General features: G+C 37.0%; 2 protein-coding genes across 7 annotated transcripts in view; both read left to right on the top strand.

The window, feature by feature from the left end:
• The first annotated feature begins 244 nt into the window (after positions 1-244).
• On the top strand, positions 245-4680 carry LOC103468818 (charged multivesicular body protein 6-like). 2 transcript variants are annotated; one of them, XM_008416154.2, is made up of 9 exons: positions 245-446; positions 534-617; positions 774-883; positions 1013-1100; positions 1953-2039; positions 2480-2545; positions 2714-2794; positions 4019-4094; positions 4171-4680. In XM_008416154.2, the coding sequence occupies exons 2-9, from the start codon at positions 552-554 to the stop codon at positions 4218-4220; spliced, it is 624 nt and encodes a 207-aa protein (XP_008414376.1). In that variant the 5' UTR covers positions 245-446; positions 534-551; the 3' UTR covers positions 4221-4680. The 2 variants fall into 2 exon arrangements, with proteins under 2 accessions (XP_008414376.1, XP_008414375.1); XM_008416153.2 differs by having other exon boundaries at positions 246-617.
• A 99-nt stretch (positions 4681-4779) lies between these two features.
• Positions 4780-26833, top strand: part of LOC103468820 (brain-specific angiogenesis inhibitor 1-associated protein 2-like) — a 59958-nt gene continuing 37904 nt past the window's right edge. For 4 of the 5 annotated variants that reach the window (XM_008416164.2, XM_008416167.2, XM_008416163.2 and 1 more), the window contains exons 1-3: positions 5323-5561; positions 21941-22016; positions 25357-25443. In XM_008416164.2, coding sequence (XP_008414386.1) covers positions 5490-5561; positions 21941-22016; positions 25357-25443 — 235 coding nt within the window. In that variant the 5' untranslated portion in view covers positions 5323-5489. The other variant, XM_017306241.1, reaches the window with a different exon arrangement.

Here is a 26833-nt window from a genome sequence, read left to right as displayed (position 1 = left end):
TGAATCATTTCAATTTTTGTCACAAACCTAAAATCACAAACTTATTCTCTCGACAGGAGAACTACTAGTCATTTCCTCCACAACATGCTGTATAGTCAGTAAGAAAAAAAAGAAAGAAAATTAAATGAATAAATAAATAAATTAATTAATTAAATAAATAAATAAATACAAATTAAAGAAGGAGCTGTCCAGGGTGCTAGCCATCAATCAGTAGGGGGTGCTGTCGTTTGAAATATACCATTGCAGGGTTTGTTTGTTTTTTAGCTTTATGAAAACTGATGCCGTCATATGACTACTGTTATATTCTATGTAAGAAATGATCTTTGCATAAGATTAAGTGGTACCTACAAATTTTCAACTTAAATCCCGAAGCGAAGACATATCTCGGACGCCCAGTCCTTCCTCGCCTGCCGTAGGAAACAAGACGAAAATCGTGCGGACATGGCGTAAGCACCTAGCCTGCTAGCCATTTGAGGCTGCTTATTACTATAACAAAATGCTCTATGACAAGTCACATTTTGTGTGTCGATAAGGGAGGATGTGGCTAAATAATGGGAAACGTCTTTGGGAGAAAGAGCCGATCCTCTCGTGTAACGGAGCAGGACAAAGCCATTTTGGTAAGCTGAGGAGGGAGGGAGCTCCGTAAGCTGAGCACCAGGCTATTATCGTCGGACAAAATTAAAACAAAAATGATCTGGGCTTTTTTAAATGGAATACCGCTTGATACATGATATCCATGGCATATCTTTCTGAGTTTGTGCTTACTTTTGCAGCAACTGAAGCAGCAGAGAGATAAACTGAAGCAGTATCGAAAGAGAATCACCTTGCAGCTGGAGAAGGAGAGACTTCTGGCTAAGCAGCTGTTGAAAGATGGCAAGAAAGAGTAAGCAGACTTCGAGATGCAAATGACAGCAGTTTGGAGCAGATCCCAACAACCAGTGGCATCACTTGCTGTGTTCCCCCCTATTTCTGCCGTTCACAGCTGACCATTTTGTGTGTTAACTTGTTGCAGAAAAGCACTGCTGTTGCTCAAGAAGAAACGCTACCAGGATCAGCTGCTAGAGAAAACTGAGAGTCAGATTTCAAACCTAGAGCGTATGGTGAGTTTAATTGTTTTTCCTGTATAAAAATATATAAATATCTGTTTTGATTACGCTGAGGTGAAGTTCCTTGATGCATCCATGAGAAAAAAATGAATCTACTGTAGAACTCTKATCTGCTGATTTCTTGAGTTAGCCTGTTCCTAAAACACTTTTCTTTAGTTTTGCATGAAAACAACAATTTCTACAATAAAAATAGTAATCCAGTATAACCAAAAGCTACACAGATATTCCACTCTATCGACAGTCAAACAGGATTTTATCCTCACTTTAAAACAAAGACAAAATCATTACAAAGGTCACAGTTTATACCATGTTTGGCATTTTATTTAACTTCTACACAGTTATTGTATTTGATGCAGTTAGCATTACTAGGCGTAGACTTCATTTTCTGTCTGTATTTCCTTGAGTGAAGTGAGTTTTTGTTCAATTGTGAGATTTCCAAACCATTTCCTAATCCAGCATGACCTGATCTGTGACAGATAGTCAACTTCTTCAAAATAGACCAGCTTTGCTGTAGCATTTAGCTTTTAGGTATTTTAAGTTTCACACTCTAAAATTAGCAGCCTAAATTTAGTTCTTCTTCAGACTTTGTTTTAGACATGTCAGTGACATTGAAAAATAGTGTTTTCTTGTGTTAGTGACTTATTAGAAAGTGAAATCATGCTTAAAATGATCAGATTCTGTCCCCCTCTCTGTGCAGCGCTAAGGTTAATTGTTAAATCTTAACAATTGACTTAAATGTGACAAAACAACCCGATTCACCATTTTYGAATTGACCGTTTGGTTTTGTTGTTGTGCTTGTCAGTTATTCTGTAACTACATTCTGAAAAATATATKTTTTGTCAACAGGTTCAAGACATTGAGTTCATGCAAATCGAGGTGAAAGTCGTCGAGGGGCTTAAAATTGGCAATGAATGCCTGAAAAGCATGCACGAGGTACATATTTAGTCTTTTTTTTCTATCTGCTCGCTGTTTAGAAATGTGCCTTTGCACATTCGTTGTATTCATGCACCCTTAACCTGTCTGTCTGTACATCAGTGTACACTATAACTGTGTCAGCGTTTTGTCTGATAGGAATGCTTTCTGTAATGTGATCCCTGCAAAAAAAAAAAAAAAAAAAGGGTCTGAGCAGCGCAGAAGGCTTTTGGATCGTGGTACAACAACATAGCTGATGCACATGGCTTTAAGATTAAAGGATTAAAGAAAAGCCTCGGCGACATCACTCTGAATRCTGCACATGCTTAGATACTTAGACCTTGCTTTAGGGGATTCACAAGTCTGACCGAACGTGGAAAAAACGAACATTTGAGTCCGRAATTTAAAACAAAATTCAATGTGTTTGTTTTTTTTTTTTTGTTGTTGTTTTTTTTTCACAGATCATGTCAATAGAAGATGTGGAAAAAATCCTGGATGAGACACAAGAATCAATTGAGTATCAAAGGGTAAAYAATTTCACTTCAGAGTAACCTATATGCAAATTATTCCACTTCTTGTATAGTTTTATTTGTTTACTGCTTTTAAATTACCTTTTTTTTTTAGTTCAAATAGTGGAGATAGTCTGTAATTAAGTGCAGATATGCATCAACAAGTCCTACATTTTGTATTTGCAGCACATAGATGAAATGTTGGCCGAAGCCATGACACACGAGGATGAAGAAGCAGTTTTCGCAGAATTAGAAGCCATCACTCAGGTGGGTTCTAAGATGGATGCTAAACTTTATATTTATTCTAAAAAAAAAATGTCTCATCAACCACACATCTCCCTTCGCCGCTCCACCTAAATTTACCCATAACGTCGATCTTGAACTGTCGGTTGCGTCTTCTGGAGAAGAGCTGGTTCATATTAATTTACATATTTAATTTCAGATTTTTAATAGGTTTCCGGGGGATTTTCAACAAGTCACAGCCGTGTAGGACTCTAATTACAAGTTGTAAGCGAAACAATTGTGCTCATGAATTATGCAGAATTGTAGGGATTAAAGTCTGTATTGTGCTCTAATTGTTTTTAATGATGCACTCTGCCAGACTGTAAAAAAAAAAAAAGACTGTTTCATAATTGAGTGTTGACACTGGTTCAATGACTGCATTTATTCWTATTATATAAATAAAACTCAAAAGATTTCAGTGAACAGAAAGTAACTTCAATTATAAATCCAGTTAAATTCAGTTTTAAACAGCCGCATCAGAAGCTTTATCCAGGAAAGAAAAGCAACAAAACACTAAAACATTCACACAGGTGTAATTTTTTGTGGCACATGTCATTTTTACTAATTATTAGTATTATTTAGCAATAGCAATTGTTAATGCTGACTGAAACCTAAATTGTTGCTTAACTTGTCTTGCACTTTGGATTTGCTTACATAAAAACACTACTGTCCAGATCTAAGAATCATATATTCCCATCATATTTTTTCTTCTACCCRACTTGGTTATAAATGTCTGGATTAAAACTAGCTATCAGGGAGATAACATCTTAGATGAGAGTTTATCTCTTGAAAGATGAGCCAAACTTCAGGAATTATTTGGCTTGGAAAAAAAAAAAAAAAATCCCCAAAACATGCACCCTTTTATGTATGATTTACAATCTCACTGTCTCCAGTTGAGATAGTTTTACATGAGCTTCTGCAAAAAGAAGGGGGAAAAAACTGCTTAAATGCACACCTTTCAAGCTCAGCTACATATGGACCTTTGTGGCTTTGCTTGAGGAATACCACACCAGTTTATTTTTTATGCTAATGGCTTCAAGATGCTTGAGGGTTGGTTCTYATGATAGCATTTTTAATGAAGCAGTTTTTTTTATTTCAGCCTCAAGCTATTAATAAGTAGAATAAAGGTGAGCACAACTGGGTGTTCATAAACCTCCAAATGGTTTTATTTTTGCTTTTTTTGTTGTCGTTTTTCTTCTTTTTATTCAGGGAGAAGATGTAGCACTGCCAGAGGTTCCTACTGACCTTGTACCAGAGATACCAGAAGCTGCTAAAGTTGAAACAGGTAGACGTTATCTTTTTATTCTGCTCATCTAAAAATGTTTCAAACTTAATGTTGTTCTTATTTGCTTTGTTTTTAGAGAAGAAAGAAGCAAGGAAGCAGGAGGACAGAGAGATGCTGGCAGCCTAAGAGGATTTCTGGGCAATACCCAGCACTGATCTACAAATAAAGCCCCTTTAGTTTTGTAACAAGGGGAGGATTTATATCCAGCATAGACTTTTCACACAGTTTACAGGAGCATAAAGTGGAATATTGCATTTCTGTCTGTCCAGTTTGGAGTTGTTTCATAGTCACTGTGCAGGTTATGGCATGTAGAGAAAAACAAAAGGATTTTAGATGTTTTAAAATGACCATGAAATAATAACAAATAAAATCGTTTTACATAATAAACAGCTGTAAAAAAAAAAAAAAAAAAAAACAGTTCGGACTTTTTCTATCAAGTTGTAGAGCATGCATTTATCCAGAAGAGGGCATTGCTTGCTTTCTTTTCTGTGGTAATACACTTTGACAATATACTACGTCCTCTTTATAATGTCATYAGTGCAGTGAAGGTGTTTGTTGTCAAAAAATAAAAAGCTTGCTGAAAGTGGGAGTTACTTGGGAGAGGGATATGGTATGTACAGCACTAGATTTGGGGAATTGGGCRTCAATTCATGTGAAGTTCAGAACAAAAAGATCCCAGTGGTGTTTCGTAAACACTCTATGACTTGCAGCGTTTGTACATGAAATATTATATTGGAACCGGAGAAGCCGCCTAATAACGGTGGATAAATTACACACATTGTCCCAAATGACCCAGTGAACATAAATCAGACATATGGCCCAACGGAAAACTTTTTGCCAATTACATAAAAACATTATTTTATAGTACAAATCAAATTCATAAAATCAAAATAAATAATTGCTGTGTATTAATCAGTCTCTACTTGGTCATAGGTGTGGGAGGCGGTCACTAAATCGACAATTTGACAAGATAATGCTACATTCACAACTGTAGGAATTTTGCATTCGGTGTACTTGCAATGGAATTGAAATTATTATCCGGTATGTGGCTATTTCCTTGGGTTAAGCTATGACTCTTTCTATGTGCTATATGTATGTCATGTTAAGGATAACTTCGCACAGTATTTGCATACCACCCAATATCTTCGAGATTGTGAAAAACACGCCATTCGGGTCCGGTCCGTGAATGCAACACGCTGCTGTCAAGCATCGGAGAACGAAGGTGTGTTTAGTTTGTAGGTTTCGGGAGCGCAACCTCATTCCTGCGGTGGCGTTTTTGTCGCTCGCTGTGAGCTCGAGCCTGCTTTTTCTACCTGTTCATTCACTCGTTTTTTTTTCCCTTTTTCTTTTTTTTTTTTTTTACTCGGATAAACGCTTGTGCGATAAAAACCGTTTATGGTCCTGGCTGAAGATTTCACCATGTCTCGCACTGACGAGGTTCATCGCTTGACGGAAAATGTTTATAAGGTAAGGCTGAACTAATGAACAAAGTTTGGAGATACACATTGTGCTTATTTGTTTGGCCATTCAAAATGCGTAGAAGTGCACTGGTAATTTTCTTAACATCTACCAAGAAAAGCGCAAAAGCTGAGTTGGTTGCAATATTCCAAATTCACAGTCTTTAAAGGACAAAAAAAAAAAAAAAAGTCATTTTCGTGACGTCCAGCCGTGTTTCTCAGGTTAATTAGGGCGACACCTTTCAGCCAAAACTGTTCACGAACCTGCAAAATCAGGGTCACCGTCTCATTACATGAAGGCCTGTTGAATTAGTCCGCCTCTSTGCTCATGACGGTTTAGGTTCGGTTAGGCTATTCCCTGTAAACCGGTGGATTTATACAAGCCTAGTTCTTTGAAATGGGAACAGTCTGCATTCCAGAGGACTGTGTTTGGCAGGGAGGGTTGAGTCTCTGTTGCAACAAGTAAACATTTGTTCTCTTCCTCTCAAACCTGATTTTCATACAAAGACCTGTGTGGACTTGATGGCCGCCACCGTTTAATTCTAAAATGCAGGAATGAGGYTAAAAAGTTGTGATTGTATTTGACTTGAGAGGATAAAAGTCCTATCAAGTAGGTTAATTTATCTGATGTATGTTATCTGATCTTTGAACCAGCATGAAATGACACCTGATGAGTAGTTGCATAAACGGCTGATACAGTCTTGTTTTATTTATATATATATATATATATATATATATATATAAACACACACATAGTCTTGGCTCCAACCAAGTCTGGTTCTTGATTCAAGTCCTGTATCTTTAATTTTTAATTTTTATTTTTTTTTAAGATGTCCAAACTTTATTCCAGTCCTATTGGCTGAATCTATCATTTCAGACAAATTATTTTTGCTGTAAAGTTAATTTATTCCAGTAATTTAGCTTACTATGAAACGCATTATGCAGATTAATTACACACTGACATTTTCAAGCCTTTAGTTTTGTTAATTATGATAATTTCTCCTTACTGCTTGTGAAAACAGGACAGTTGTGGACTAGGAATTTACGTCAGATGAATAACAAAACAATTTTAAGAAATATGGGCTTAGTGAAATGTATGTTCAATACCTGCATAGAGGTTATTTTCTAAAGGTACTAACGATTCCATCAAAACAGATATCACATTTTTTAAAAATATGGCTCTACATCCTTCCTTGTCTTCAATTTTTCTGTTTTTGCTGCACATTTAAAACCTGACCCATTAAACAAAAATGGCTGAAACGTATGGTAAAAGGTTGGCATTGAAACTGATGACTCTGGAAACTTTGATTAGCGTACAGTCTTCCAGAGTTGGAAGGATTATTCCTTTACTTGTAGTGATGTGGGTTTATCAAGGAATATAGGTCTTCCTCTTAGGGTCAGTTGAGGTTTTGTGTAAATTTTGTTCATTCAAGTGCAAACACAGCAGTGAACCTTTGTCACTGGGGAGGAGGCACCCCGTCAGAGCTCTGACAGGCAGGAACTCTGAGGGGCAGCGGAGTGGTAAGGCAGTCCCTCTCCTACTCTGGGGATCTGACCCAGTGGCAAATAACACCCAAGCAAGATTTTTTTTTCAGTTTAAAACCATAAAATAGTGAGATTAAATAAAAAAAATATATATTTTCATAATTTTTTCTGCTTGTTAAATGTATTTAACTTTTTAAAATATTTTTTTAATCATTATTTAGTTCACTGATGCGGGAAGTAAACGGGTAAAGAGGGAATCCTAGATATAATCAGTGATACAAATAGTTGAAGAAAACTGGCCGGTACCCTAAGATTAATGTTTAAAAAATATGGCTCTTTTTTTTTTTTTTTTTTTTTGGTGTTGCCAAAACTGGAAATCTAAACTATGCAAAGCAGAAATGTAAATATTTGAGATACATTAGTCAATTAGTCATAGATCAGAAATTGATTTGGGATTGTGTTCAGCAGGTCAAATACTGAAAAAATCAGATTCAACATATTTACTGCATGCATCGTAACTAAGAACTGCCACCAGATGTGTTTAATAAAAATGTGTCTACTTCACCTTGTTTTTTTTTTTTTGTTTTGTTTGTTTAGTAGTAAACCACTCTGTATAATTCTATAAAGTCTTTGGAGGAAAAATTTATTTGGAAGTATGTATTGGGTATTGTGAGTAAATAATGCATTATTTGATATATTAATTCCATTCATAATTTTGCATTTTGGGGTATGTCTTAAAAAAATCCTAGTTTGTGAGGGAAATCTTTTGAGCCTCTTCTTCCAATGATGTGATCAACACAAAGTGGAGAAGCAAAACCTGAATAAAGGCTTCATTATTGCATTTCTTTCATTGCAAATCAAAGATGACAAAAGTCAATTGAAAAAGTTAAGTTAGGTTTCTCACTAAAATGAAAGAGCAATACAATTAGTTTAGTACATCACCATAATTTCAAAACGGTTTAATCCAATGTGAAAAAATTTCAGAAGGCAATTTCAAGCAGAATTATATACTTTTTTTATTTTCAAAAAGTTATTTTTTGATTTATAGATCATATTAAATGTTGGTGAACATGTATCCTGAGCCTCATAAGGCACTTTAGGTTGATAATTATTCAATGTTTATTGATTAGAATGTTTTCTAAGTCAGTCCCTAATTTTTATTAAATCAGTCAGTCACAGTGGAAAACCGCTGATTTTGTGAAGAAGTAATGATTAGTTCTGCAACTCTGCTTTCTTGCAGTTTCTCTGCCATGTAGGCATTCTGGGTATGTCTAATTTTTCATTCTATAGTATGCAAGCAAAGATCTCTTGAGGAAGGAGAGTTGTTAAAACATGCGGTGACTGTGAAGCAGTTGCAGCAAGCAGCTGGCAAGATACTCAGTAATCGCCAGGGTAATGAGGGGGGTAAATGCTGATGTGTCTTATCTTAGCCCGATTTACTGTGTGTGTGTTTAGTAGGATGAGACTAGGGAATTTGAATCTCCCTGCAAGCGTTGCGCTTTCGGTAAAGGCACCGGGCACACCTAAGCTTTCTGAGATGATCTTGATCAGCAAGGGAGTTGGCACGGGAAACCCAGCAATTTTTGCATGATCCTTTGTTTACTTGAGTTCCCCTCCTTCCTGTAGGCAGGCAGCCCCAGACATGGCGGTTTGCATCTAGTTATCCCCATGCTGACTTGGTGAGACGGATACTTAGGACTGACACTCTGTTGGTGTGTCTGCACTACTGTCATCTCCGCCAGCTGGTCATGTCTGTATAGGGTTGCGCTTCAGGTCAAGCCTCTTATGAAGCGGACGGATGAAGTCTGAGCGATGACCTGGCTTGCTTAAAGTGAGCAAACGGATTAATTAAAGCAGAAGCTCAGGAAGAAGAATAGGGCTGAGTGTGGGTTCATAAACTTTTATTAAGGTGAGCAAAATGGAAGGCTACACTGAGGCAAAGTGACCCAACACACCCTGTAGAGGAATTTTTTTTCTTGTATTTACTCGGTGTTTGTCAGAAGAAACRTTGTTTTCTAACCCCGACACATGCAGTGCAGGTTTTAAACACACCCTCAGCAGGTGAGGCAATAGAAGCGTGTGACTCACTTCTAGCAACCCTCGGGACAACTCACATTTTCCCATGCATTGCCACACCCTGATTGTCAACACAACCTGGAAAACAGTGGATAGTTTTGTCAAATATCTATGAATGTTTTAATCTCTTTTGCCTTGTATGAGCAAATGGTGGTGTGAGGGTTTGTAAGATATTTTCTTGCCACACTTTGGACTCTCTAAGACCAGCTGAGGATTGCCTAAACACCAAAGCCTACCTGAGTATTGTTGCTAATCATATCCATCCCTTCATGACCAACTTCATACGTCTGCTTCCAGCAGAATAATATTGTCACAAGGTTCAGCTTGTCTCAGCTGGGTTCTTGATCAAGGCAATGAGTTTGCTTTACTCCAGTAGCCTCCACAGTTACCAGAATCTGAATCCAGTAAGAACCCTTTTAGATGTGGTGGAATCATCATGAATGTGCAGCCAACATTTTGTAGAACCTGAGTAATGCCGTTACTTTGACGTCAATAAGGGTCCAAAATCTTAGGAATGTTTCCACCACCTTTCTTAACCTGTCATGAAGAATTAAGGGAGTTTTGTAGCCAAGAGGGGTTCCAACACTGTACCCACAAGGTGCTACTAATGAAGTGAACAGTGACTGTATTATGTAATAGTTTGGGTCTTGATTGCAACATTGTCGTGAGTTTCACTATTGTCGCATCAGCTGTACTTTGTTGATAAGAGAAATGCATCGAAACAGGCGGTCTCTTAGCAACAATGTGCTATTATTCTTGTGCGTTTCTGTCCTGTCAAAGAACTCTTTGTTTTTGAAGGGGTGCAGGGGAGCCACCACTTGATCTTTTACAAACACGCATATCTTCATTTGAAGAGATTTCACGAGGATGCTAAAATTTCTCATGAAAGCTCCCAAATGCGTCTGACATAAACATCGCTGGTCTGTTGTATAAATACAGCGCTGATCCTGTGGACTCTCATGAAGAAGTTGTTTGGAGTCGCTTGTATGAAGACGTAACCCAGAGCTTCATTTGCCTTTCTTTTTGCTCTGGCAGAGTATGGTCACATCAGACACTGCTTGTTTAATAAGACAAGATTTAAAAGAGTCTGAAGCGACTCAAGCTCCATAACATCTGCTTCCAGAATATAGTGCTTCAACAAGTTGATGCTTGCTGAAGCCTGGGGCTTTGAGATGATTGCATTATCCACTGCAGGAGGCTTCATAATCTTCATTGCTTGTGGAAGAGCAGATTTTGTTCTGTGCCTTTGACTGCGATGCAGAGAGGACTATTGCTCTACACACCCACCTTCTCTGCACGTCTGGGGGCGGATGGTTTAGAGACATTTCTCTTTTTCTTTTACTCAGCGTTGCTTTTTCAAGGGCAGAGACTGGCAGTACTAACTGTGTACAGGCTGCAAAGAAGCCTCATAACCGTCACGATGCATGCAGTTGATACGAAGTCACGTTGTGAATGTGGCTGCTGTCTGAAATGACACTTTAACAAACATGAATGTTGCTGTGCTTGAAAAAGAAAAATAACACTTTTATGTGGGTGGGAGAAAAAAGATAGAGAGGGGGAAAATAGATGGAGACAGTCCAGATCCTTGTTGAAGTCCCTAATTACTGAAGAGGGAGAAACTATAATTATAGACCGAAAGGGGAACAGAGACGGAAAATTCTAGTAAGTACTGTGTAAGTGCAGTGGACAATGGCCTTTCATGGAAGGGGTCATAAACTGAACGTCAACATGCCTGTGGCAACTGTGTCCATGTCTGAGACAGAGGCTGCCACTTTGGGCAACACTGACCACACTATTTTACACGCATTTTGCAAGTGGAGTAAGCAACAAAAGCCTTGCTACTCTCCACAAATGAGGTAATTCTGCATGCATACCCACACAAACACTATGGCATTTAAAAAAAATTTAAACTACATTTCAATAGTAGTTTCAATTTAAATGTAGACTTACACGCTGACAAAGAATTAAAAACCTGCAAAAAAGATGGTTGTTGGGGATTAAATCAACCTCATGCTATCTTAAAGTGTACTGAACACTTGGTTAAAAAGACTGATCTTCAAGAAGCCTAGCCTGAACGACCCTCATGTTTTTATAGTTAATTTTTGCTAAATGTTAGAAACGTTTTCTGTCCACCTTGCATTGTGATAAAATAAAAGTATTACAAGGACTTAACAAAGACCATCCATAGTTAACAGAAACCTTTTTTCTAAAAACTTTGAAATTGCCATGCTAAATAAAATATGCTGATATCTTTTGTCTTGCCTGTGAAATAATTAAAACTTATAGTCATCAATTATGAACCACATTTTTTTCTTTGATGTTTAAAAACGATGGTCAGGTTGGTCAATTTTGAGAGAATTACAAAGAGATCCAGTGATCTCTACAGAATAGACTTTTTATTTTTCTGGATAAAGAACTAAAGCTCTAAAGTAAGTATGGATCTTGGTTGCTATAGATACCAGCCTCTCTGTATTAGGTTAGCTGAGTGATGCTAAGGTGTTTTTTGGGGTCACTCTGTCTTTGGAAGGCAGTAAAAAAAGTAAATGGCAGGTCTTATGGGTAAATAATTTGTTGTGCAGTAGCATCAAGAGGTGAAGAGGTGAAGAAGGAACAATAGAAATAAATTTTAAGGCAACTTGATTTTTCCTCAACCTGAAGCCTGTGAGACTATTGGGGCCAAGCACACTTATAAAGTTTAATGTTTTGTCAAATTGTGACTGAATCAGCTAAAATTGTACCTTTTAGCTTTTTCCACAGTGATAAAAGGAAAAGGGCTGAAAGTTTTAGGGGTATTTTGAGTGAGGTAGTTTTAACACGACAGTTTTGCTTATCCATAGAAATCATGACTACTGATCATGATTACACACTAGGAGCGATTTATAGATGGAGCTACCCATCTGCAGTTAAATAAACCAAAGATAGTCAAAAATGATAAATCGGCATATTCTTCCTGGTCATGAGGTAAGAGATGATTACATAAACTGCATTTCTACAGTCTAAAAACTAGTGTGTAAGGTGCTAATTAATTTGCCAGAGAAAGAGAATATTGGATGTTTTTCAAGAAATTATTAAAAAAATATTTTGATGTAGTTCTTTGTTTTGCAACATTGGGGTTTTCTTTTTTATTGCACACAGTCATTCTAGACTCAACTGATGTAAAAGCAGTATCTTAATTCTATTTATGTTCAAATTAGAACAACTAGTGTAATTTCTGAAAGATCTGCAAGTATAAAGTAGCATAATTTCTAAATCTTCTTCTGTATAAACAGCATTAATAAACTATTAATTTATAAATACTAGTCATGGGCTGGTATGGAATTCTCACCATATGACAAACCTGACAAAAATATCACTGATTCACGACGTTACAGAACCTAAACAAAAAATAACAAGAAGCATGAAGTGATTTCTTCTATCCATAACAGCTAAGATTTTATATCTGTTTGTAATAATAAACAAATTAAAACATAAATTTAAGTCACAGTTTTCAAGTGAACATTCCCATTATACAATTTTTGGCATGTTGTTGGTACAGTAACATAAGTATGCATAACTAATTATACCTAGTTAAAAATTAAACAAAATACAGATTAATTGTATGCTTAGTGGGGTGTGTGGTAGCTAGCTGCTTAACAGCTGTTTGCAACTATTGACAAGTCATGCCACGTGTAGCTTGCCAACTGTGGTTTAAAAAACTGTTTCCTCAAAGGCCACTCAATAAATACTCTAAGAACAGAAACTGGACCTCGCTCTGGGGGCAACAGGAATACAAATAATTTGGTTCCTGAAGCCTAGATTTGGGAGTTCTTGCAACTTGTACTTGACACAACACATCGTCATCTGGGAAGAATTGTTTCCCAGTGTGGTGTCTGTGAACACTTTGTGATTGGTCTGAAATTTGAAGTGGAGATGGTTACTGCACTCCCAGCAGTTTTTATGAACTACGAATTGTCCTGGCCTAAAAGAAGACTGTCCTCGTCCTGGCCATCTTGAGTGACAGAACAAATTTCTGTTCTTATGAAGGACGTTAAAGCTGTTAGAGTGCTGTGCCATTCCCTTGTTGCAACACCATGATCATTTGTGTTTTTCATGACCCTGCTGTACAGATTTACAGTTCACATTTTAAATAAACTAGAGAAGAGTGGAAGACTTATTTCAGCCAGCTGGTAAAGTGCAGCAACAAGTTGGGCATGGCTGCATGACTATTTGTCACACCGGGTTTTTCTCTGGCTTAGCAGTTGCTTAATAAAAGGGAAGAAGGAATGAATTTGGGACACATGAATTTGATGATTCTTGAAGCCCAGATAACAACCACAGTAGACAACTTATGAACATCCACCAGTCTATTGACGTGACTTTGTTTCACAATCCTCTCAATTCTGAAGTTATCAATTTTTCTTGTGCAGCTTTTACCGCTACACTCAACTTTCCATGAACATGCCTGGACACAGCAATGACCTTTGGTGGTTTGTGCTCACTGTCAGGTGTGTCTGATGGACAACTGTCAAGTCAGCAGTCTTTCACAAGATTTTGCTGGCCATAACATCCAATTTTTACATGTATATTTAAAATTGGTTTCATCTTTCAATCAAATTTCCTGAGAAGTTGAATTCTATAGATCATAATAAAATGATCAGAAACATGCTTCAAATGTTTTACTGAGTGTAATGAATATTGCATGCAGTAAAACTCAGTGAGTTGCTGATATGAATGAACATGGTGGCATTTTGTCATTTCTTGATGTGCATAGATATAGGTGTAAGGTAATAAGACTAAAGATTTCCCCCTTTAAAGATCTGAAAGTCTTTGGTCTGCCGTATGCGTGGCTGTCTGCGTTTGACATGACTAATTTGTCACACAGTAAAAGATTCTGTAGTTTTCCACAACAAAATGAAAACGCGCATGATTCTGAAGGGATGTCTTCTCTGTTCACAGCGTTAAAATGTGGTCCCTTGACAGAATTTGTTGAAGAAGCAAAGTATTCACATGATGTTTGCTTTCAGATCAAACACGGTGCATAGTCCACTTTGGTGTGAAAAAAACTGCAAACTTTGTGTGTGCTTTAGTCGGGATAAATGTGAGTACCTAAAACCATTCGGAGTAATCGGAAGTTTGTAAACAGACATATTGTTCACCACATTCCTTCTACCCTCTCTCGTTAATAATTGATTTAAAATTCCAATATATAGCTGAAAGACCTTCCTGTAAATCTTGGACCGTTGGATTGGCTGCCTCAGCGATCTACTCGTATATAAAGGGAAAACTCAGAGCAGCAACTTGTCTATTTTTGAGCCGGTCCTGAAATTAAATTATCCTTTCTCAGGCAAAATGCAATAAAGAATGCAGCCATTCCAAACTGTGTTCCAGCTTTCCAATATGGTAACAAGTCTGGCGTTATCAGTTGTGACAGCGAGGGGAAAACTATTTGTGATCAGCTGGTATCGGCCATAGCACCAAATTAATTCCCTTGGGTGAAGAAAGAGATGGAGATAAATAACTGTAAAGATTGGCACAGGGAAGCCTCTAGCAAAGTCCAAATATACTCTAAACATATTTCCTGCTTTTCTTCACGGCAGCTTGTTAAAATAGCATGAATATTAACTATATTTTARCCACTCAGTTCATTTTTAAGTTATTAAATAACTTGCCTGCAAAAGATATCCAAGCTTGATGTTTGTGCATGCTGAAATAAGTGGAAATGTTCATTTGGCATTTCATATTGTTGTTCTTTTCTTAATAGAAGTAGCTGGATTATTAGGAAATCAATTATCTAAATCGTGAAAGAATTCCAAGCTCCAAGGAAGCTGGGAAAAAGAAGAAAGAAAAAAAAACAATCTGTACCCCATTCTGGTTGTAAACAACATATTTAAACTTGATACCAATCAGCAAGGGAGTCTTAATTCACTGAGTGCTTCTGTGTGGTTTTCTGTGGTTCATCTGATCAGCTGAACTTCACTTGTGGCAGATAAATGTTCTGTGTGATCACCTGCTTCCTGTCTTTCAATATGCCTTTCCTTTTCTAAATAGTTTCTGTGATGAACTTTCCAGATGTTGCTGGTCAGGTTTTCTTTTTTTTAAACTTTACACCCCCACTSYCCCCGCTCCCCTTTCCCACCACACTCTTATCAGTTTCAAGTCAGCCGTTCTGCCTCCTGAAGGACACTAACGCCCGTTTAATCCAATCACAGTGTCATGCAGCAATTAGTTCATATCCTGTTCAGACATCTGAGACAATTAGATTATTCAAGACTAAATTACCACATTGTTACTTGCACTCTGTGGGTTCAGAGAGAATGATTTTCAGGCATTATAACCATGAATTCTTTTTKGTTTTCTTGATTTCTGTGGTAATTTAGAAAATATTTACATTTTCCTCTTTAACTTGAGGAATCTTTTTGTGTTTGATGCAAGATTTTAAATGCCTGTCCGGCTTTCCCGAGGTTGTAATAATTGTATTAAACATTTTAGTTCTCTAAAGTATTAATTWGGCACACTTAAGTTGGGTTGCTATTGCTTTTTTTAGTAAATAATTTGAGCTTARCCCTACCCTTTATAATTGTTCTTTTCCTCATTATCTGTCAAGGCTATCTATATAACTTGTTKAAGTAAGAAATGTACCTGCATTTTCTTAGATTTTGGTAGGATTACATTTCCAAGCTGTTTGAGTTATCACAAACCAGTATAGTATTTTCCTGTAGGCTTCTCAACAGTTTTTTTTTTTGGAAACCTGCAATGTTGTGTATTCACTTATCACAAGCTTACAAATCTGTGACATCATCTAGGGTTTCCCAAATTGTTTAAGGGCTTAGTAATCTAATTAATGTATGCCCATTTTTGACTTTGAAGAAGGTAACAAAGGAAAAAAAAATCTCTCATTATTCAGATATTTAGAAAATTAAGATAACTTAGTTAAGCCTAACAGACCTAAGACGGTAAAAGTTTAGGTTGACGTAATGTAAATCAATCTTTTTATTTTGTATCTAAATACTAGTTTATAACTGTATATCACCCTACAGAGTTTGGTAGACTCCATCATCAAAATTGTCGTTATGTGACTGTTTTATTGGAGGTGTTTACTCCTGGATTCAGTTGCTYGGGCAACACAAGGTTTTCCCTCAAACCGTCTTGCCAAATGGTAAGACACAGCAGCCCTGACATGTCTGATCTTGACTCAATGCACTTTGCCAAGAAGGCTGACTAGGTCACTTGGAAATGCAGCTCTTCCTTTCAAGGCRTATTYTAATTTTTCATTTATTTTCCATCTCTAAAAATGATCTGTATGTTTGTGAATCTGCATGACATTGTCTTTCTTTACATTCTCTGTAAATTACCTCATTAGCCTCAGCTGCCTTTTTTTTTTTTACCTTTCACTGCATGACAGGTCTCTGCAGTCTGACAAACATATTAAGTCAGGAGTGTTTTCTTCACCTGATCAGGGGGGTTTTTCAGGCCCTGMAGGCAGGGTTGTGGTGCAAAAAAAACAAAAAAAGGAGCGAGGGAAGGGCACAACTGAACAGATGATGTGATCTGGGCTTGTTTGAGTGTGTGAGTGCCTCTGGTTTTAATCAGCTGGTGTTACTTTCAAATTGCCCCCTTAGCATGTCATTATATTTGTGTGTGTGTGAAGGTGTAAATGTGTGACAGGGGAGAGCAGAAAGACTGAGCAGAGAGGAGTGATTGCTCCACAGACTGAATTTGTCATTGACTTAAGATGKTTTGGCCTTGTTTCAGCTGCTTCTTACAAATTAATTTAGTTTGAATGTGAGGGTAAAATTGCTTCATCCCTAACGTTTTCATGTATCTACAGCTTTTCTAGTTGAAATGTCTTTCTTTCTTTTTTTTTTTTCTTTTACGTCTCAGCACTGAGACAATCATTTGATTAATTTTGCAGAACACATTTCTTTGCCCTCTTTCAATTGTCTGCTTTAATTTTTGACCTTAGTTCTAATAAGTGAATTTCATCCTCGGGAATGATGGAGGATGCCATAATTATTCTTTTTTTTTCTTTTCTTTTTAAACTGACAGATGATACAAAAGGACGTGGAAGTGGATATACTCCACATTATTTCTTAATTTTTCCCACTTCCTTTCCTCTTTCCACCATGTCATWCAACCTCAAGTGTCTCCTGGCCCCATTTTCCCAATTAGCTTCTACAATTAGGGTAACAATGTAGTACAGGAGAACTGGGATGACAAATTTAGCAACAATGACAGGAAATGAAGACTGATTGCCTCCTTGTCCTTTCTCTACTGCATGGCATGTGAAAACGCATCGTAATTTTGTCTCTTATATAATACTTTTTTATCTGTGAGCCATCGTGTAATTGTATGATTAGGCTTGTCCTGTAGTTGCATTTATTAGTGCTTTATTTTTGTTCCCTGGTTGTGGATCAGGAAGCCTGTTTGCAGTTTGCACAAGAAAGGCAGCTAGGCTTGTGTCAGCTACCTTTAACCTGTTCAGTGGGAGAGAGTGCTGTAATGATGGCTCACTGGGACTTGYGTTTTTATGTAATCCTCCCACCCATTTAAAACATCATTCTATTATATAGTTTKTTATTAATGTAGGTGCTTAAATAAGTGTGCATTTGTGTTGCACATGCGCTGTTTTGTCTCTTCCTACTCATTGAGTTTGTTTGAAAAGGAAAAAAAACAATCCTATYAAGTTTTTTTTTAAGGGATGCCTTTTTCTTTTTGTGATCAGTTTTACTATTTATACAAGCACATTTAACCACTGAGTTGGAGTTCTCCRATTGTTTCAGAATATCCCCAATAGAGGAGTGAGGACGTGTGTTGCTCAAATGCAAGTTGTTTCATAGYGATCTTTGCAATCAACACTGACATTTTATAATTATAATTGGTACATTACAAATGTTTGGATTTCTAACTTCTTACCAAAGTAAAAGATGACTTGATTTCATCTGCTAATATTTTGTGATCAAGAGTGGAAGTGTGCCTGCACGGTACGAAAACATGCAAATCCTGCAATGACGATGTAACTTTCAATAAATAAATAACTTTACTGTCTCAATGTTATGCTTTTGTTTGAAAAGTAGACACCAGGCAGGAATTTATTAAACTACTGAGCAAAAACATGAATGTGTTACTTCTACCTGAACCACATTGTTTTAATGACTGTGTTTTATCAGGCGACAACTACTAAAAATAAAAAATGGGTTGTATTTCACATTTTGCCAGATTATCCTCAAATCTTTTTTTTTTTCATATTTTACTGGCATAGAGAGCCTGGATGCATAGTACTTACATAAATAGTGTTGGAGTTATGGCACTTATATGGAATATTAATATTGCACATATTGATATAGTGATAATAAATGGGACGTATGTGGAGTCCTAACTTTTAGTTTTTTTATAATCCATTTTTTAAATTGAAATACAYCACCTTTTAAAATTATTTTTTTATTGCTTTCATCAAGAGTTTTGGTATGTGCTTACGTTTTTGCAGATTATTTGTTTTYGCAAATTTTGTTTTAAAAAATGCATAGTCTGTTCAAGTTTGATGTAGTTCTTATCCTCTGTAAGGACTGTCAAAATTTGCCCTTTTCACTGGTKTCACAAACATAATGAAAGCTGAACAGGTAACAAATGTTTTTTTTGTTTTTTTTTTCATAGTATACAGTTATTCAGCTCAGATTTTATTAAATCTAAGTTCTTTAGACTTTGAATCACAGATGCTCAAATGCAATTAGGCCACTTAAAGCAAACTCACAATAGCAAAAGACCTAAAAACAAAACAGAAAAAAAACATGATATGAAACATTAAAATATTMATTTAGTGCAGAAATGGTTGTTCTAATTGTGGCMCTGCTTTTACAGAAAAAATGCTGGTTTTCCTGTTAARGATGTCCCAAACAGGATGTTTCATCAACATTAACTCGTCTACCAGTGATGTTCAAAATGCTCAAGTTTCTGTTTGCCAGTTTTCTTGGCAGCCACAGATGTTTTGTCCCCGCAGGAGTTTCTGCAGAAGARCTTTTGGTTTCTAAGCATGTCTGATTGATATGTGCAGCTACCGCTTTAAGTAAATCTACATATTGACRAYACCAAAATATGTTTTTATTCAGAGCCATTTGCTGAAATGCTAGGGAAACTTTAGCTTTAGCTAAATTTACTTTCTAATATGGTGTGGATTACTCATTTGTCTTGTAGCACATCTCAGAGCTGTTTCAGTTATTCACTTTTGGACAAAATTAAGTCTCCAGCACCCTTCCCCCACATCTTCCCCACTCAGCTCTTCCAGACAGGCGGCAKCAGCAATTAGCTAACAKTTGGTGGAACTGRGAGTCTGCTGAGGTTATCATATAAATTAATAGAAATCCTTAGAAAGGTTGTAAACAGCATAATGAGAAGCACTGTTATGATGACGTGATGAAGGCAGAGTCTCTGTCTTTAAGAGCAGGAGCTTCTTAAAGAGACAGAAATCAATTTCAAGGTATCAAATTGTTACATTAAGATATATACAACATTTTTGTAACTGAAGGTGACGTGGTTACTTGATTATCCTTCCAGTCCATTTTTTTTATTTCAGTTTCAGTTACTACTTATTCATTTCTTTGCCTCTTTTGGTCATTGTCTTTCCCTTTCTGTGAACCAGTTTAATCTGCTTGTGTTGTCCAGACCTTCGATTTGAGCACAATCGGGTCCTGCATAACAGAAGTTACTGTTGGCAGTTTACTGTTAATGAAAGCTGTTGAGTTGTTAAAGTGTGAGTCATTGATATTTATTTTGTAGGTGGGTTATGCAGCACTCAGGCCACCTGAACTGCAGCTCTCTACAGTACAGTGGGCATACACAGAAACATGTGGTTTGATCAATCTCTTGCCTCTCATTAAAAACAACAKACACGAAAAACAAAGGAACAAACAAAGTGCTGAAGCTAACTGAGGAAGGAGGATGAGCTTATGGGGTTGTTTCAGGTTGTCAAYGACGACGCATTGCATATTCTTTTGCCATTGTCTGGATTCAGGGCAAGAAGTAGATGATTAAGCTTTCTCCCACAGTATTGATGGTTTGTGTTGGTGCTGCAGCACTATTGTGGTTGTCTTTCTGTCCTCGGGTTATTCTTGAGTGTTTGACTAGGGACCAACTAATTGGAAGAAGTCCTGGAGGAGCGAAGGAGAGAGGAGARGTAGATGAGAGGCAGAGGAAACTTTTGCGGTGAGAGTCAGGTATTCTCCTTTCTCGGGGATCAAGACTGTCTTCTTTTGCAGTTGAGTTTATCTGCAGCGATGCAGTGTACCACTCCTGCTTTAAATAGGTTTTATTTATTGCTAATTGCAATCACATCAAGAAACGCTGATGAGTCAACACATTGAACACCTCAGAAAAAATATGTTGATCCTGCTTCACCAAAACAACACACTATGCTACATGATACCCAATTTAAGGTGCTGTACTTATTTTCTTTGCAGTTGCATTTTAATTTCATAGTTGAGAGTTCAAGAATAGAAAAATGACAAAGGGTGTGGATACCATTACAGAGCCCTGTACACTTGACTCTCAGACTCTAGCACAGCTTGTATGTCCTTGTGAATAGGCATGGAATGGAATAATGCTTTGAYGTATAACCACAAACATGCATTGTGATTTTAAATTGTATTTCATGTATATGGTAATACAGGCATTATTATCATTGCTGTTAAAATAACATTAAATATGTTATTTTACAATAAAATTACAACATATTTACCTGTAGATTTTGATTTCATGTAGAACTGATAAAGATGTGTTGGCTTTTAAACTGCATGACCATTATCAGMCATTTTAAGTTCTSATGCCAATGATTTTATGCGTCTATGGTTCTAAACTTAAGGTTGAAAACCWGTTGGTCTCATGCACTGAAGAAGGCCATGTTTCATACTTTTTATGGAGTTTAAACAATTTAAGGTGTCTCAAAGACAAAAACGGGAGTACATGAAGATTACATTTAAATTTAAAAGGTAAATGCATTAAAACCATAAGTTTATGTTTCAAGTACAAACCTGAAATGTCTGTTTCAGCCAGAACACAGAAGAAGCATTAGACTGTAATCTGGCGAATTTRTTTCATGTTTTTTAATTGCTTATTTTAATAGCTTTACACAATGGTGTCAGACCCTAACAAAAACCTACATTGAAACTCAGCAAAAGAAGATAACTAGTTAGTGAACAATTTTTCTTATTTTATATACTTGTAAATAATACCAAGAGCCATGGGGAAGTGATGTTTGCAAGTTATTTTGAACAGAATCTTCTTCAGGCATTTCATCAGCAAATACTAAAGTGAGTGATGGGCGGCACCCTCTGGTATCTAAGCTGTRACAAATATTTTTGAGTAGCAAATTTCCAATTTTTTAGAAAATATCGGGACTATTCCCCTCACTCACTCTTAAGTACATAGTTGTTAGGAAGATTACCCTCACCCACTAAAACACATTTGCCTGACAGCATGCAGCTGTAGTTGGATGAGGAGAGTCTTACTTGATACTATGTTAAACTCGAGAAACCCCAATTTTTTGCTTTTAAAAGGAATTTTAAATCCTGAAGAAAAGTTATTTGAAATGTTTGAGGACTTGACAGTGTTTGAAACCATAGCATACTTTCAAGTTGGAAATTGCTTTTTAATTTGCAGCCTGTAAACATCCAGCTTTTTGTGGTTTAAATGCTTTTATTCTTTGTGAAACTGATTTTTGTGGGCTTGAAGGAAGGAGGCTAGTGAAAGAAACAAAGCGAGTAGAGCGAGGCAAACGTCCTCTGTGCTCTTGACCCTGTTGTAGTGATAAGTGAGGCTTTCATCCTCCAACAATGTGGTGTTTTTCTTTTTTTCTTTCAGACCATCATGGAGCAGTTCAACCCCTGCTTACGGAACTTTGTTGCCATGGGGAAGAACTATGAGAAGGCCCTCGCCAGTGAGTCCTTTCTTTTCCTTCATTCATTTTTTTTCTGTGCTTCACTGCAGGTTTAGGCAYTCAGCCAAGACAGCACTAGCATTCTCTCTTCGTGTACTTATACTTCATCTACCTGTCTTCATGTTTTTCATGAAAGCTAGATTATCTTTGTCCTGTGGCCAGGCCTTATAATGAGTTGCACTACGCTCTACCACTTGTTGTATCCTTTAATTTGGAAGGGGAAAAAAGTACAAAATGCTAAAGAAAGGACAGCTCTCTGTTAGCAGCCAGATTTGTGCCAATAGACTTTCCACAATGGTCTTTTGTCTTTTGAGATCTTTGATTTGTACTTGGATTACAGTGCTGCAAGAGTTTTCCCTCTAAACACCCCTGAACCTTAACACAACCCCGGCCCTCACGAGTTAAACTGGCCAAAGCATTAGAGATTTTCCTCCATCCCCAGGCCAGCATTCCTATTCCCTTACACGTACAATAAATAATCCTGACCGTGATGTGCCATGGGAACAGACTGGTAGGGGTTCGCTGAGCCATTAAAGACCCACTTTGCAGAATTGATTCAACCCAAGGGACTTAGCAGCTCTGGGAGGACACATTTCTATCCATATGGTGCAATCTCTGAAATTATTCAACACTGCCAATGCCAAGAGTTTCATTTGTAGGCTTTCAAGATCTGAAGGTGGGTGTATTCTACAGTTTTTTTTTTATTTACAACCGACAGGAAGTCAACTAATTACATAGTTCTTAACAAGTTTAAAAAACACATTAAACTGTGCACAAAAGCATATACTCAAATATATATTCAAGTGACCAGACAAGGATGGCCCGTGTCCTGACTGAAATGTTGTTTACAGTTCTTTAGAGTGAAGGTTTAGTGATGGGTCTTTGAAACAAGCTCTTTTCATACTGTCTGGTAATCCCATCTGTCCATCTGTTGTTTTGGACCCCTCACCACGCTTTTTGCTGGTGCTGTTAATGTAGGTCCAAGCTCTGTGTGAAGCCTTTCTTTTAATTGTACACTTGATATTCCACATTCTTCAGGTGTTGAGGCATCAGCAAGATGGTCTGTTGCTAGGAAATCTGTTTTAACTCTGTGGCATGCAAGGGTATATCTCCATAAGCTGTCATGCATTCATACGTATACACATTCCACAACAAGGCAAGCCCAGGAACTGTGTGGCTTTAAAAAATAACCTTGTGCAACAAAGGTGGAAGCAGACATGCCGTCCTCTACAGCTGGTCCAGCTGTAACTGGTACCAACATTAGCATATGTCCATCAGCTTGGAAGACTTCTTCTGTGGTGGAGTGTCTACATCTGTCTGTTAGAATTAGCCTGTCCCTGTCATTCTATTGTTGTAAATGTGCCTTACACCTGACAGCTGTTTCCAGGCTTAGGTCCAATCTGTCAACTGCACTGCTGCTGAATTCACCTTCCTAAGCAGCAGTCATTATTTCCCAGAGATTGGAGAAGCCCCTTTGGGCAGCTGGACAGAAACTTGCATCCGCCCTGCACGACCTTTTGGGCAGTACACGGACATTTTCAACAAGTGGATTCGACTGGTTATTGTTCTTTGGAACCTTGCTGGTTGTTTATTTAGTCCTGCAAAAAAATATAATAACTTTATTTGTGAAAAATCTTGAACAAAAGTTGAGCAGTATTTGCTCAATATTTGCTGGAGGCAGATGAATTGACTTGCCCAAGGACACGGTGACTGCGATGGACTGACCAGCAACCAATCGGTTWCAGAACAAACTTCTACCAGCATTGCCACTGTTACAAGCTGAAGCAGAAAACACAGAATCAGAATTAAGTGCTGTTGGCTTCCTTCTTGAGCTTTCATCTGGGAATTACACAAGATCCATCTCAACAAGTTGCAATTGCATGTCAGAAAAACAGTGGGATTTACTGCTCAGTGACCAAGCTACTTACTACTAGCTAATATGAATATTTTGTARCTTTTTGCACTTTTAGACACTGCTGAGACATTTTCACTCAAAATGTTTGTAAAATCCTGTGCTTCTATATGATTTGATAAAACACAAATCAGAAGTGGGGATAAATTATTTTCAGAACACATCTGTGTCTAACTCTTATATGGGATGCAGGCATATTGAATTTTGAAGACATAGCTRATGAGAAAACTAATCCAAAACTGACTTTGCCATCTGTACATTTCAAAATATTATGCTTTTTTTAAAAATCAATTTTGAAATTTCAATATCTAAAAATCAGCCCCATAATGAGACTACACTCTTCAACCCATCATGCAAGGCAGATTTTTTTTTTTCCTTAGCTTATCTGTAGCTTTGTTACCTATTTTAAATTGCCTTTCAGCATGGTGATATCAGTATTTCTTGATGTAATAATTGTAATATATTTGATAAGCACTGTCCTAGAGTTCTCTCTAACTTTAATCAGTACCAGAGAGGAAAATCATTTTTCATACATAACTCCCTTCAATCTAGCATATTGATTTGAGTGGAGGGCAAACCCSTACACTCACATCTTCACCATCCTCAGCTGGAATCTTTGTAAGGAACTCTATGTGCTGTAATTCATTCTTCAATCAGTGGTCTCCCACAAGTAAGGGTGTCTGCCTGTTAACAAAAGAGATGAAACGAAAAGGAAGACATAAAAATGCCAGGTAACAGCATGTGGTTAACAGTCACTATTGCTGCTTCCTTAATAGAGCTATAATGTTTTCTTAGAGCCATTATTGATTTCTTTGTTACCCGCTGCTCTCACATTGAAATGAGCCTCAGTAGGAAAAATGCTTGGCTTGATTTTTGGCTTGCAATGATTGATTAATATTTGATTTTTGACTGAGACTAGCCAAATAAATTTACTACAATCTAGCTTTTTTTATTAATCTTTTCAAGATTGACTTCTTTAAGTTCACTCAAAATTTAGCAAAAGAGCTCATGCTGTGGGTCTTTTTGACAGACACGTGGAGAATCTGTTCATTTACAAATCCACATAGTATATTCAAGTTATTTTGAAACACAATTGCATAGTTCAGTCTTCAACTGCCATTTTGTATAGTCCCATTATTTGATTTTGGGAGCTCCTCGGAATTGGGTTTAATCAGAGGTCATATTTCATATATCAACAGTGGAACTGGGTCTAGTATGAAATCTGAAATTAAGGTTATCTCTTTAACTTATCAAAATGCCTAACTACCAAGAAAAAGGAAAAAAAAAATCTTTGCTAATGTATCCACTTAGTAAATCTATTTGTAAAATAATTTGAACCAACTATACTGTATATACTTCTTCAAATGTCAATTGTTTTTTTTTTGGAAACCTTTAAACTAACTGCTAATTTACTCTTTGTGTCTTCAGATGTGACATTTGCTGCAAAAGGTTACTTTGATGCCCTGGTACGAATGGGTGAGCTGGCCAGTGAGAGTCAAGGATCCAAAGATTTGGGTAAGTAACGAAGATCGTTTAGATGAACTCAGTTTTTGTTGGCACTTTGTCTTACTCTCTGTSCTAGTCTTGCTTGCATCAGCGTTGCCTCTTTATAAACCTGCATCAATGTACATTGTTGTTTGCTTTCTGTTTGTGATGGCATTCAAAATAAAATATCAGTAGAATGAAGGAAGTCTTTTTTTCTTAACTAGAATTTCTCCAGAATTGTTTCTGTTCTTAACCTGTTTATGCTTTGATCCTCTACCAATCAAAGAGCTAACCAGAAAATCAAATTTCTAACAACAATGAGTAAGGTGTGGGTTCAACRTGATTTTATGTTCATAAGTGGAGACAATATGTTTTAGTCTAAGMTAATGTTTCATGTAAAGCAAAGTAAATTTGTAGTTGAAAATTGCTTCTCAKTGACATAGATGCATGAGGAAATTGTCATTTTGTTTGTAGGGAGGCATTCACCTGCCAAACTCGACACCAGACCCACGTCAGACTAATTTGACAGAGCTCTGTTCAAAGTGTTGTGTTATTTGACATGATGGTTGCGACTTCTTATGCAGAAATGCGCTCGCACAGCAATGTTATTTTCTTCAACAAGTCCATATCCATTGTCTAGTTACTTTTGAGGAATGTTTATCTGATGTGGTCAGAACCTTTTGAAATTGGCATGATTCTTCACTAAATAACTACAAAAACTGTTGAATGGCTAAAAGGTTTTGGTTAGAAATTGCAAGGTCTTTGTCCACTGAGGAAGCTGTCTGCAGAAAAGTGTGGTGTGTTTCTGTAGCCATTTTGCAAAAGCAAAATAAAGGATACAGGAAGGGAGCGGAGACCCTGGTGGGAGAGGTCATGTTATATACTGTAGAGAGAAGTGTTCTGATCTAAAATACTTGGTGTGGCTAGTAAAATTTAACCAACATATTTGACCATTTTCACTTTGATCATACTGCAACGCCAGACGCGATTCATGTTTCATGTACAGTCATGTTGGTTAGAATAGATTTGTTTCACCTAAATGAAATTGCTTGAAAGTATTTCATTTAACCATATTATCTTTTTCTATTATATAAGGTGCTTGATCTGAAACTTTTAAGTTTGACAAAAAAGGTAGAAATTGTATCGTGGTGAACGCAGTACTTGTTCACAGCAGTGTACAACATGGCAGTTAGATATCTATGTCTATGTTCTAGAAATCGTCACGTCATTTTAAAAGTAACGCCTCACCCTCTCATATGAGTATCTTTCTAGCTGATTAGTGACTCTGTATTGGCATTCATTGTCCTCAGCACATAGGAAATCAGCTCAGGTTAAAGAGATTCCCTTTGCACCGATTGTTCTTTTAACTGCTTGATCTGCTTAGAGGTAGCTGTTGATTTGACGGGGCCTTTGTTTCAGT

Source organism: Poecilia reticulata, linkage group LG8 (assembly GCF_000633615.1).
Source record: "Poecilia reticulata strain Guanapo linkage group LG8, Guppy_female_1.0+MT, whole genome shotgun sequence".
NCBI classification, from domain to species: domain Eukaryota; kingdom Metazoa; phylum Chordata; class Actinopteri; order Cyprinodontiformes; family Poeciliidae; genus Poecilia; species Poecilia reticulata.
The sequence above is the reverse complement of the archived record's forward strand: the minus strand, read 5'-3'. Positions and strand labels throughout refer to the sequence as shown.

Coding starts and splice junctions, on each gene's coding strand:
- LOC103468818 (XM_008416154.2), top strand. CDS start 552: ATGGGAAACGTCTTTGGGAGAAAGAGCCGATCCTCTCGTGTAACGGAG. Junction 618..773: donor AGCAGGACAAAGCCATTTTG/GTAAGCTGAGGA, acceptor TTACTTTTGCAG/CAACTGAAGCAGCAGAGAGA. Junction 1,101..1,952: donor TTTCAAACCTAGAGCGTATG/GTGAGTTTAATT, acceptor TTTTGTCAACAG/GTTCAAGACATTGAGTTCAT.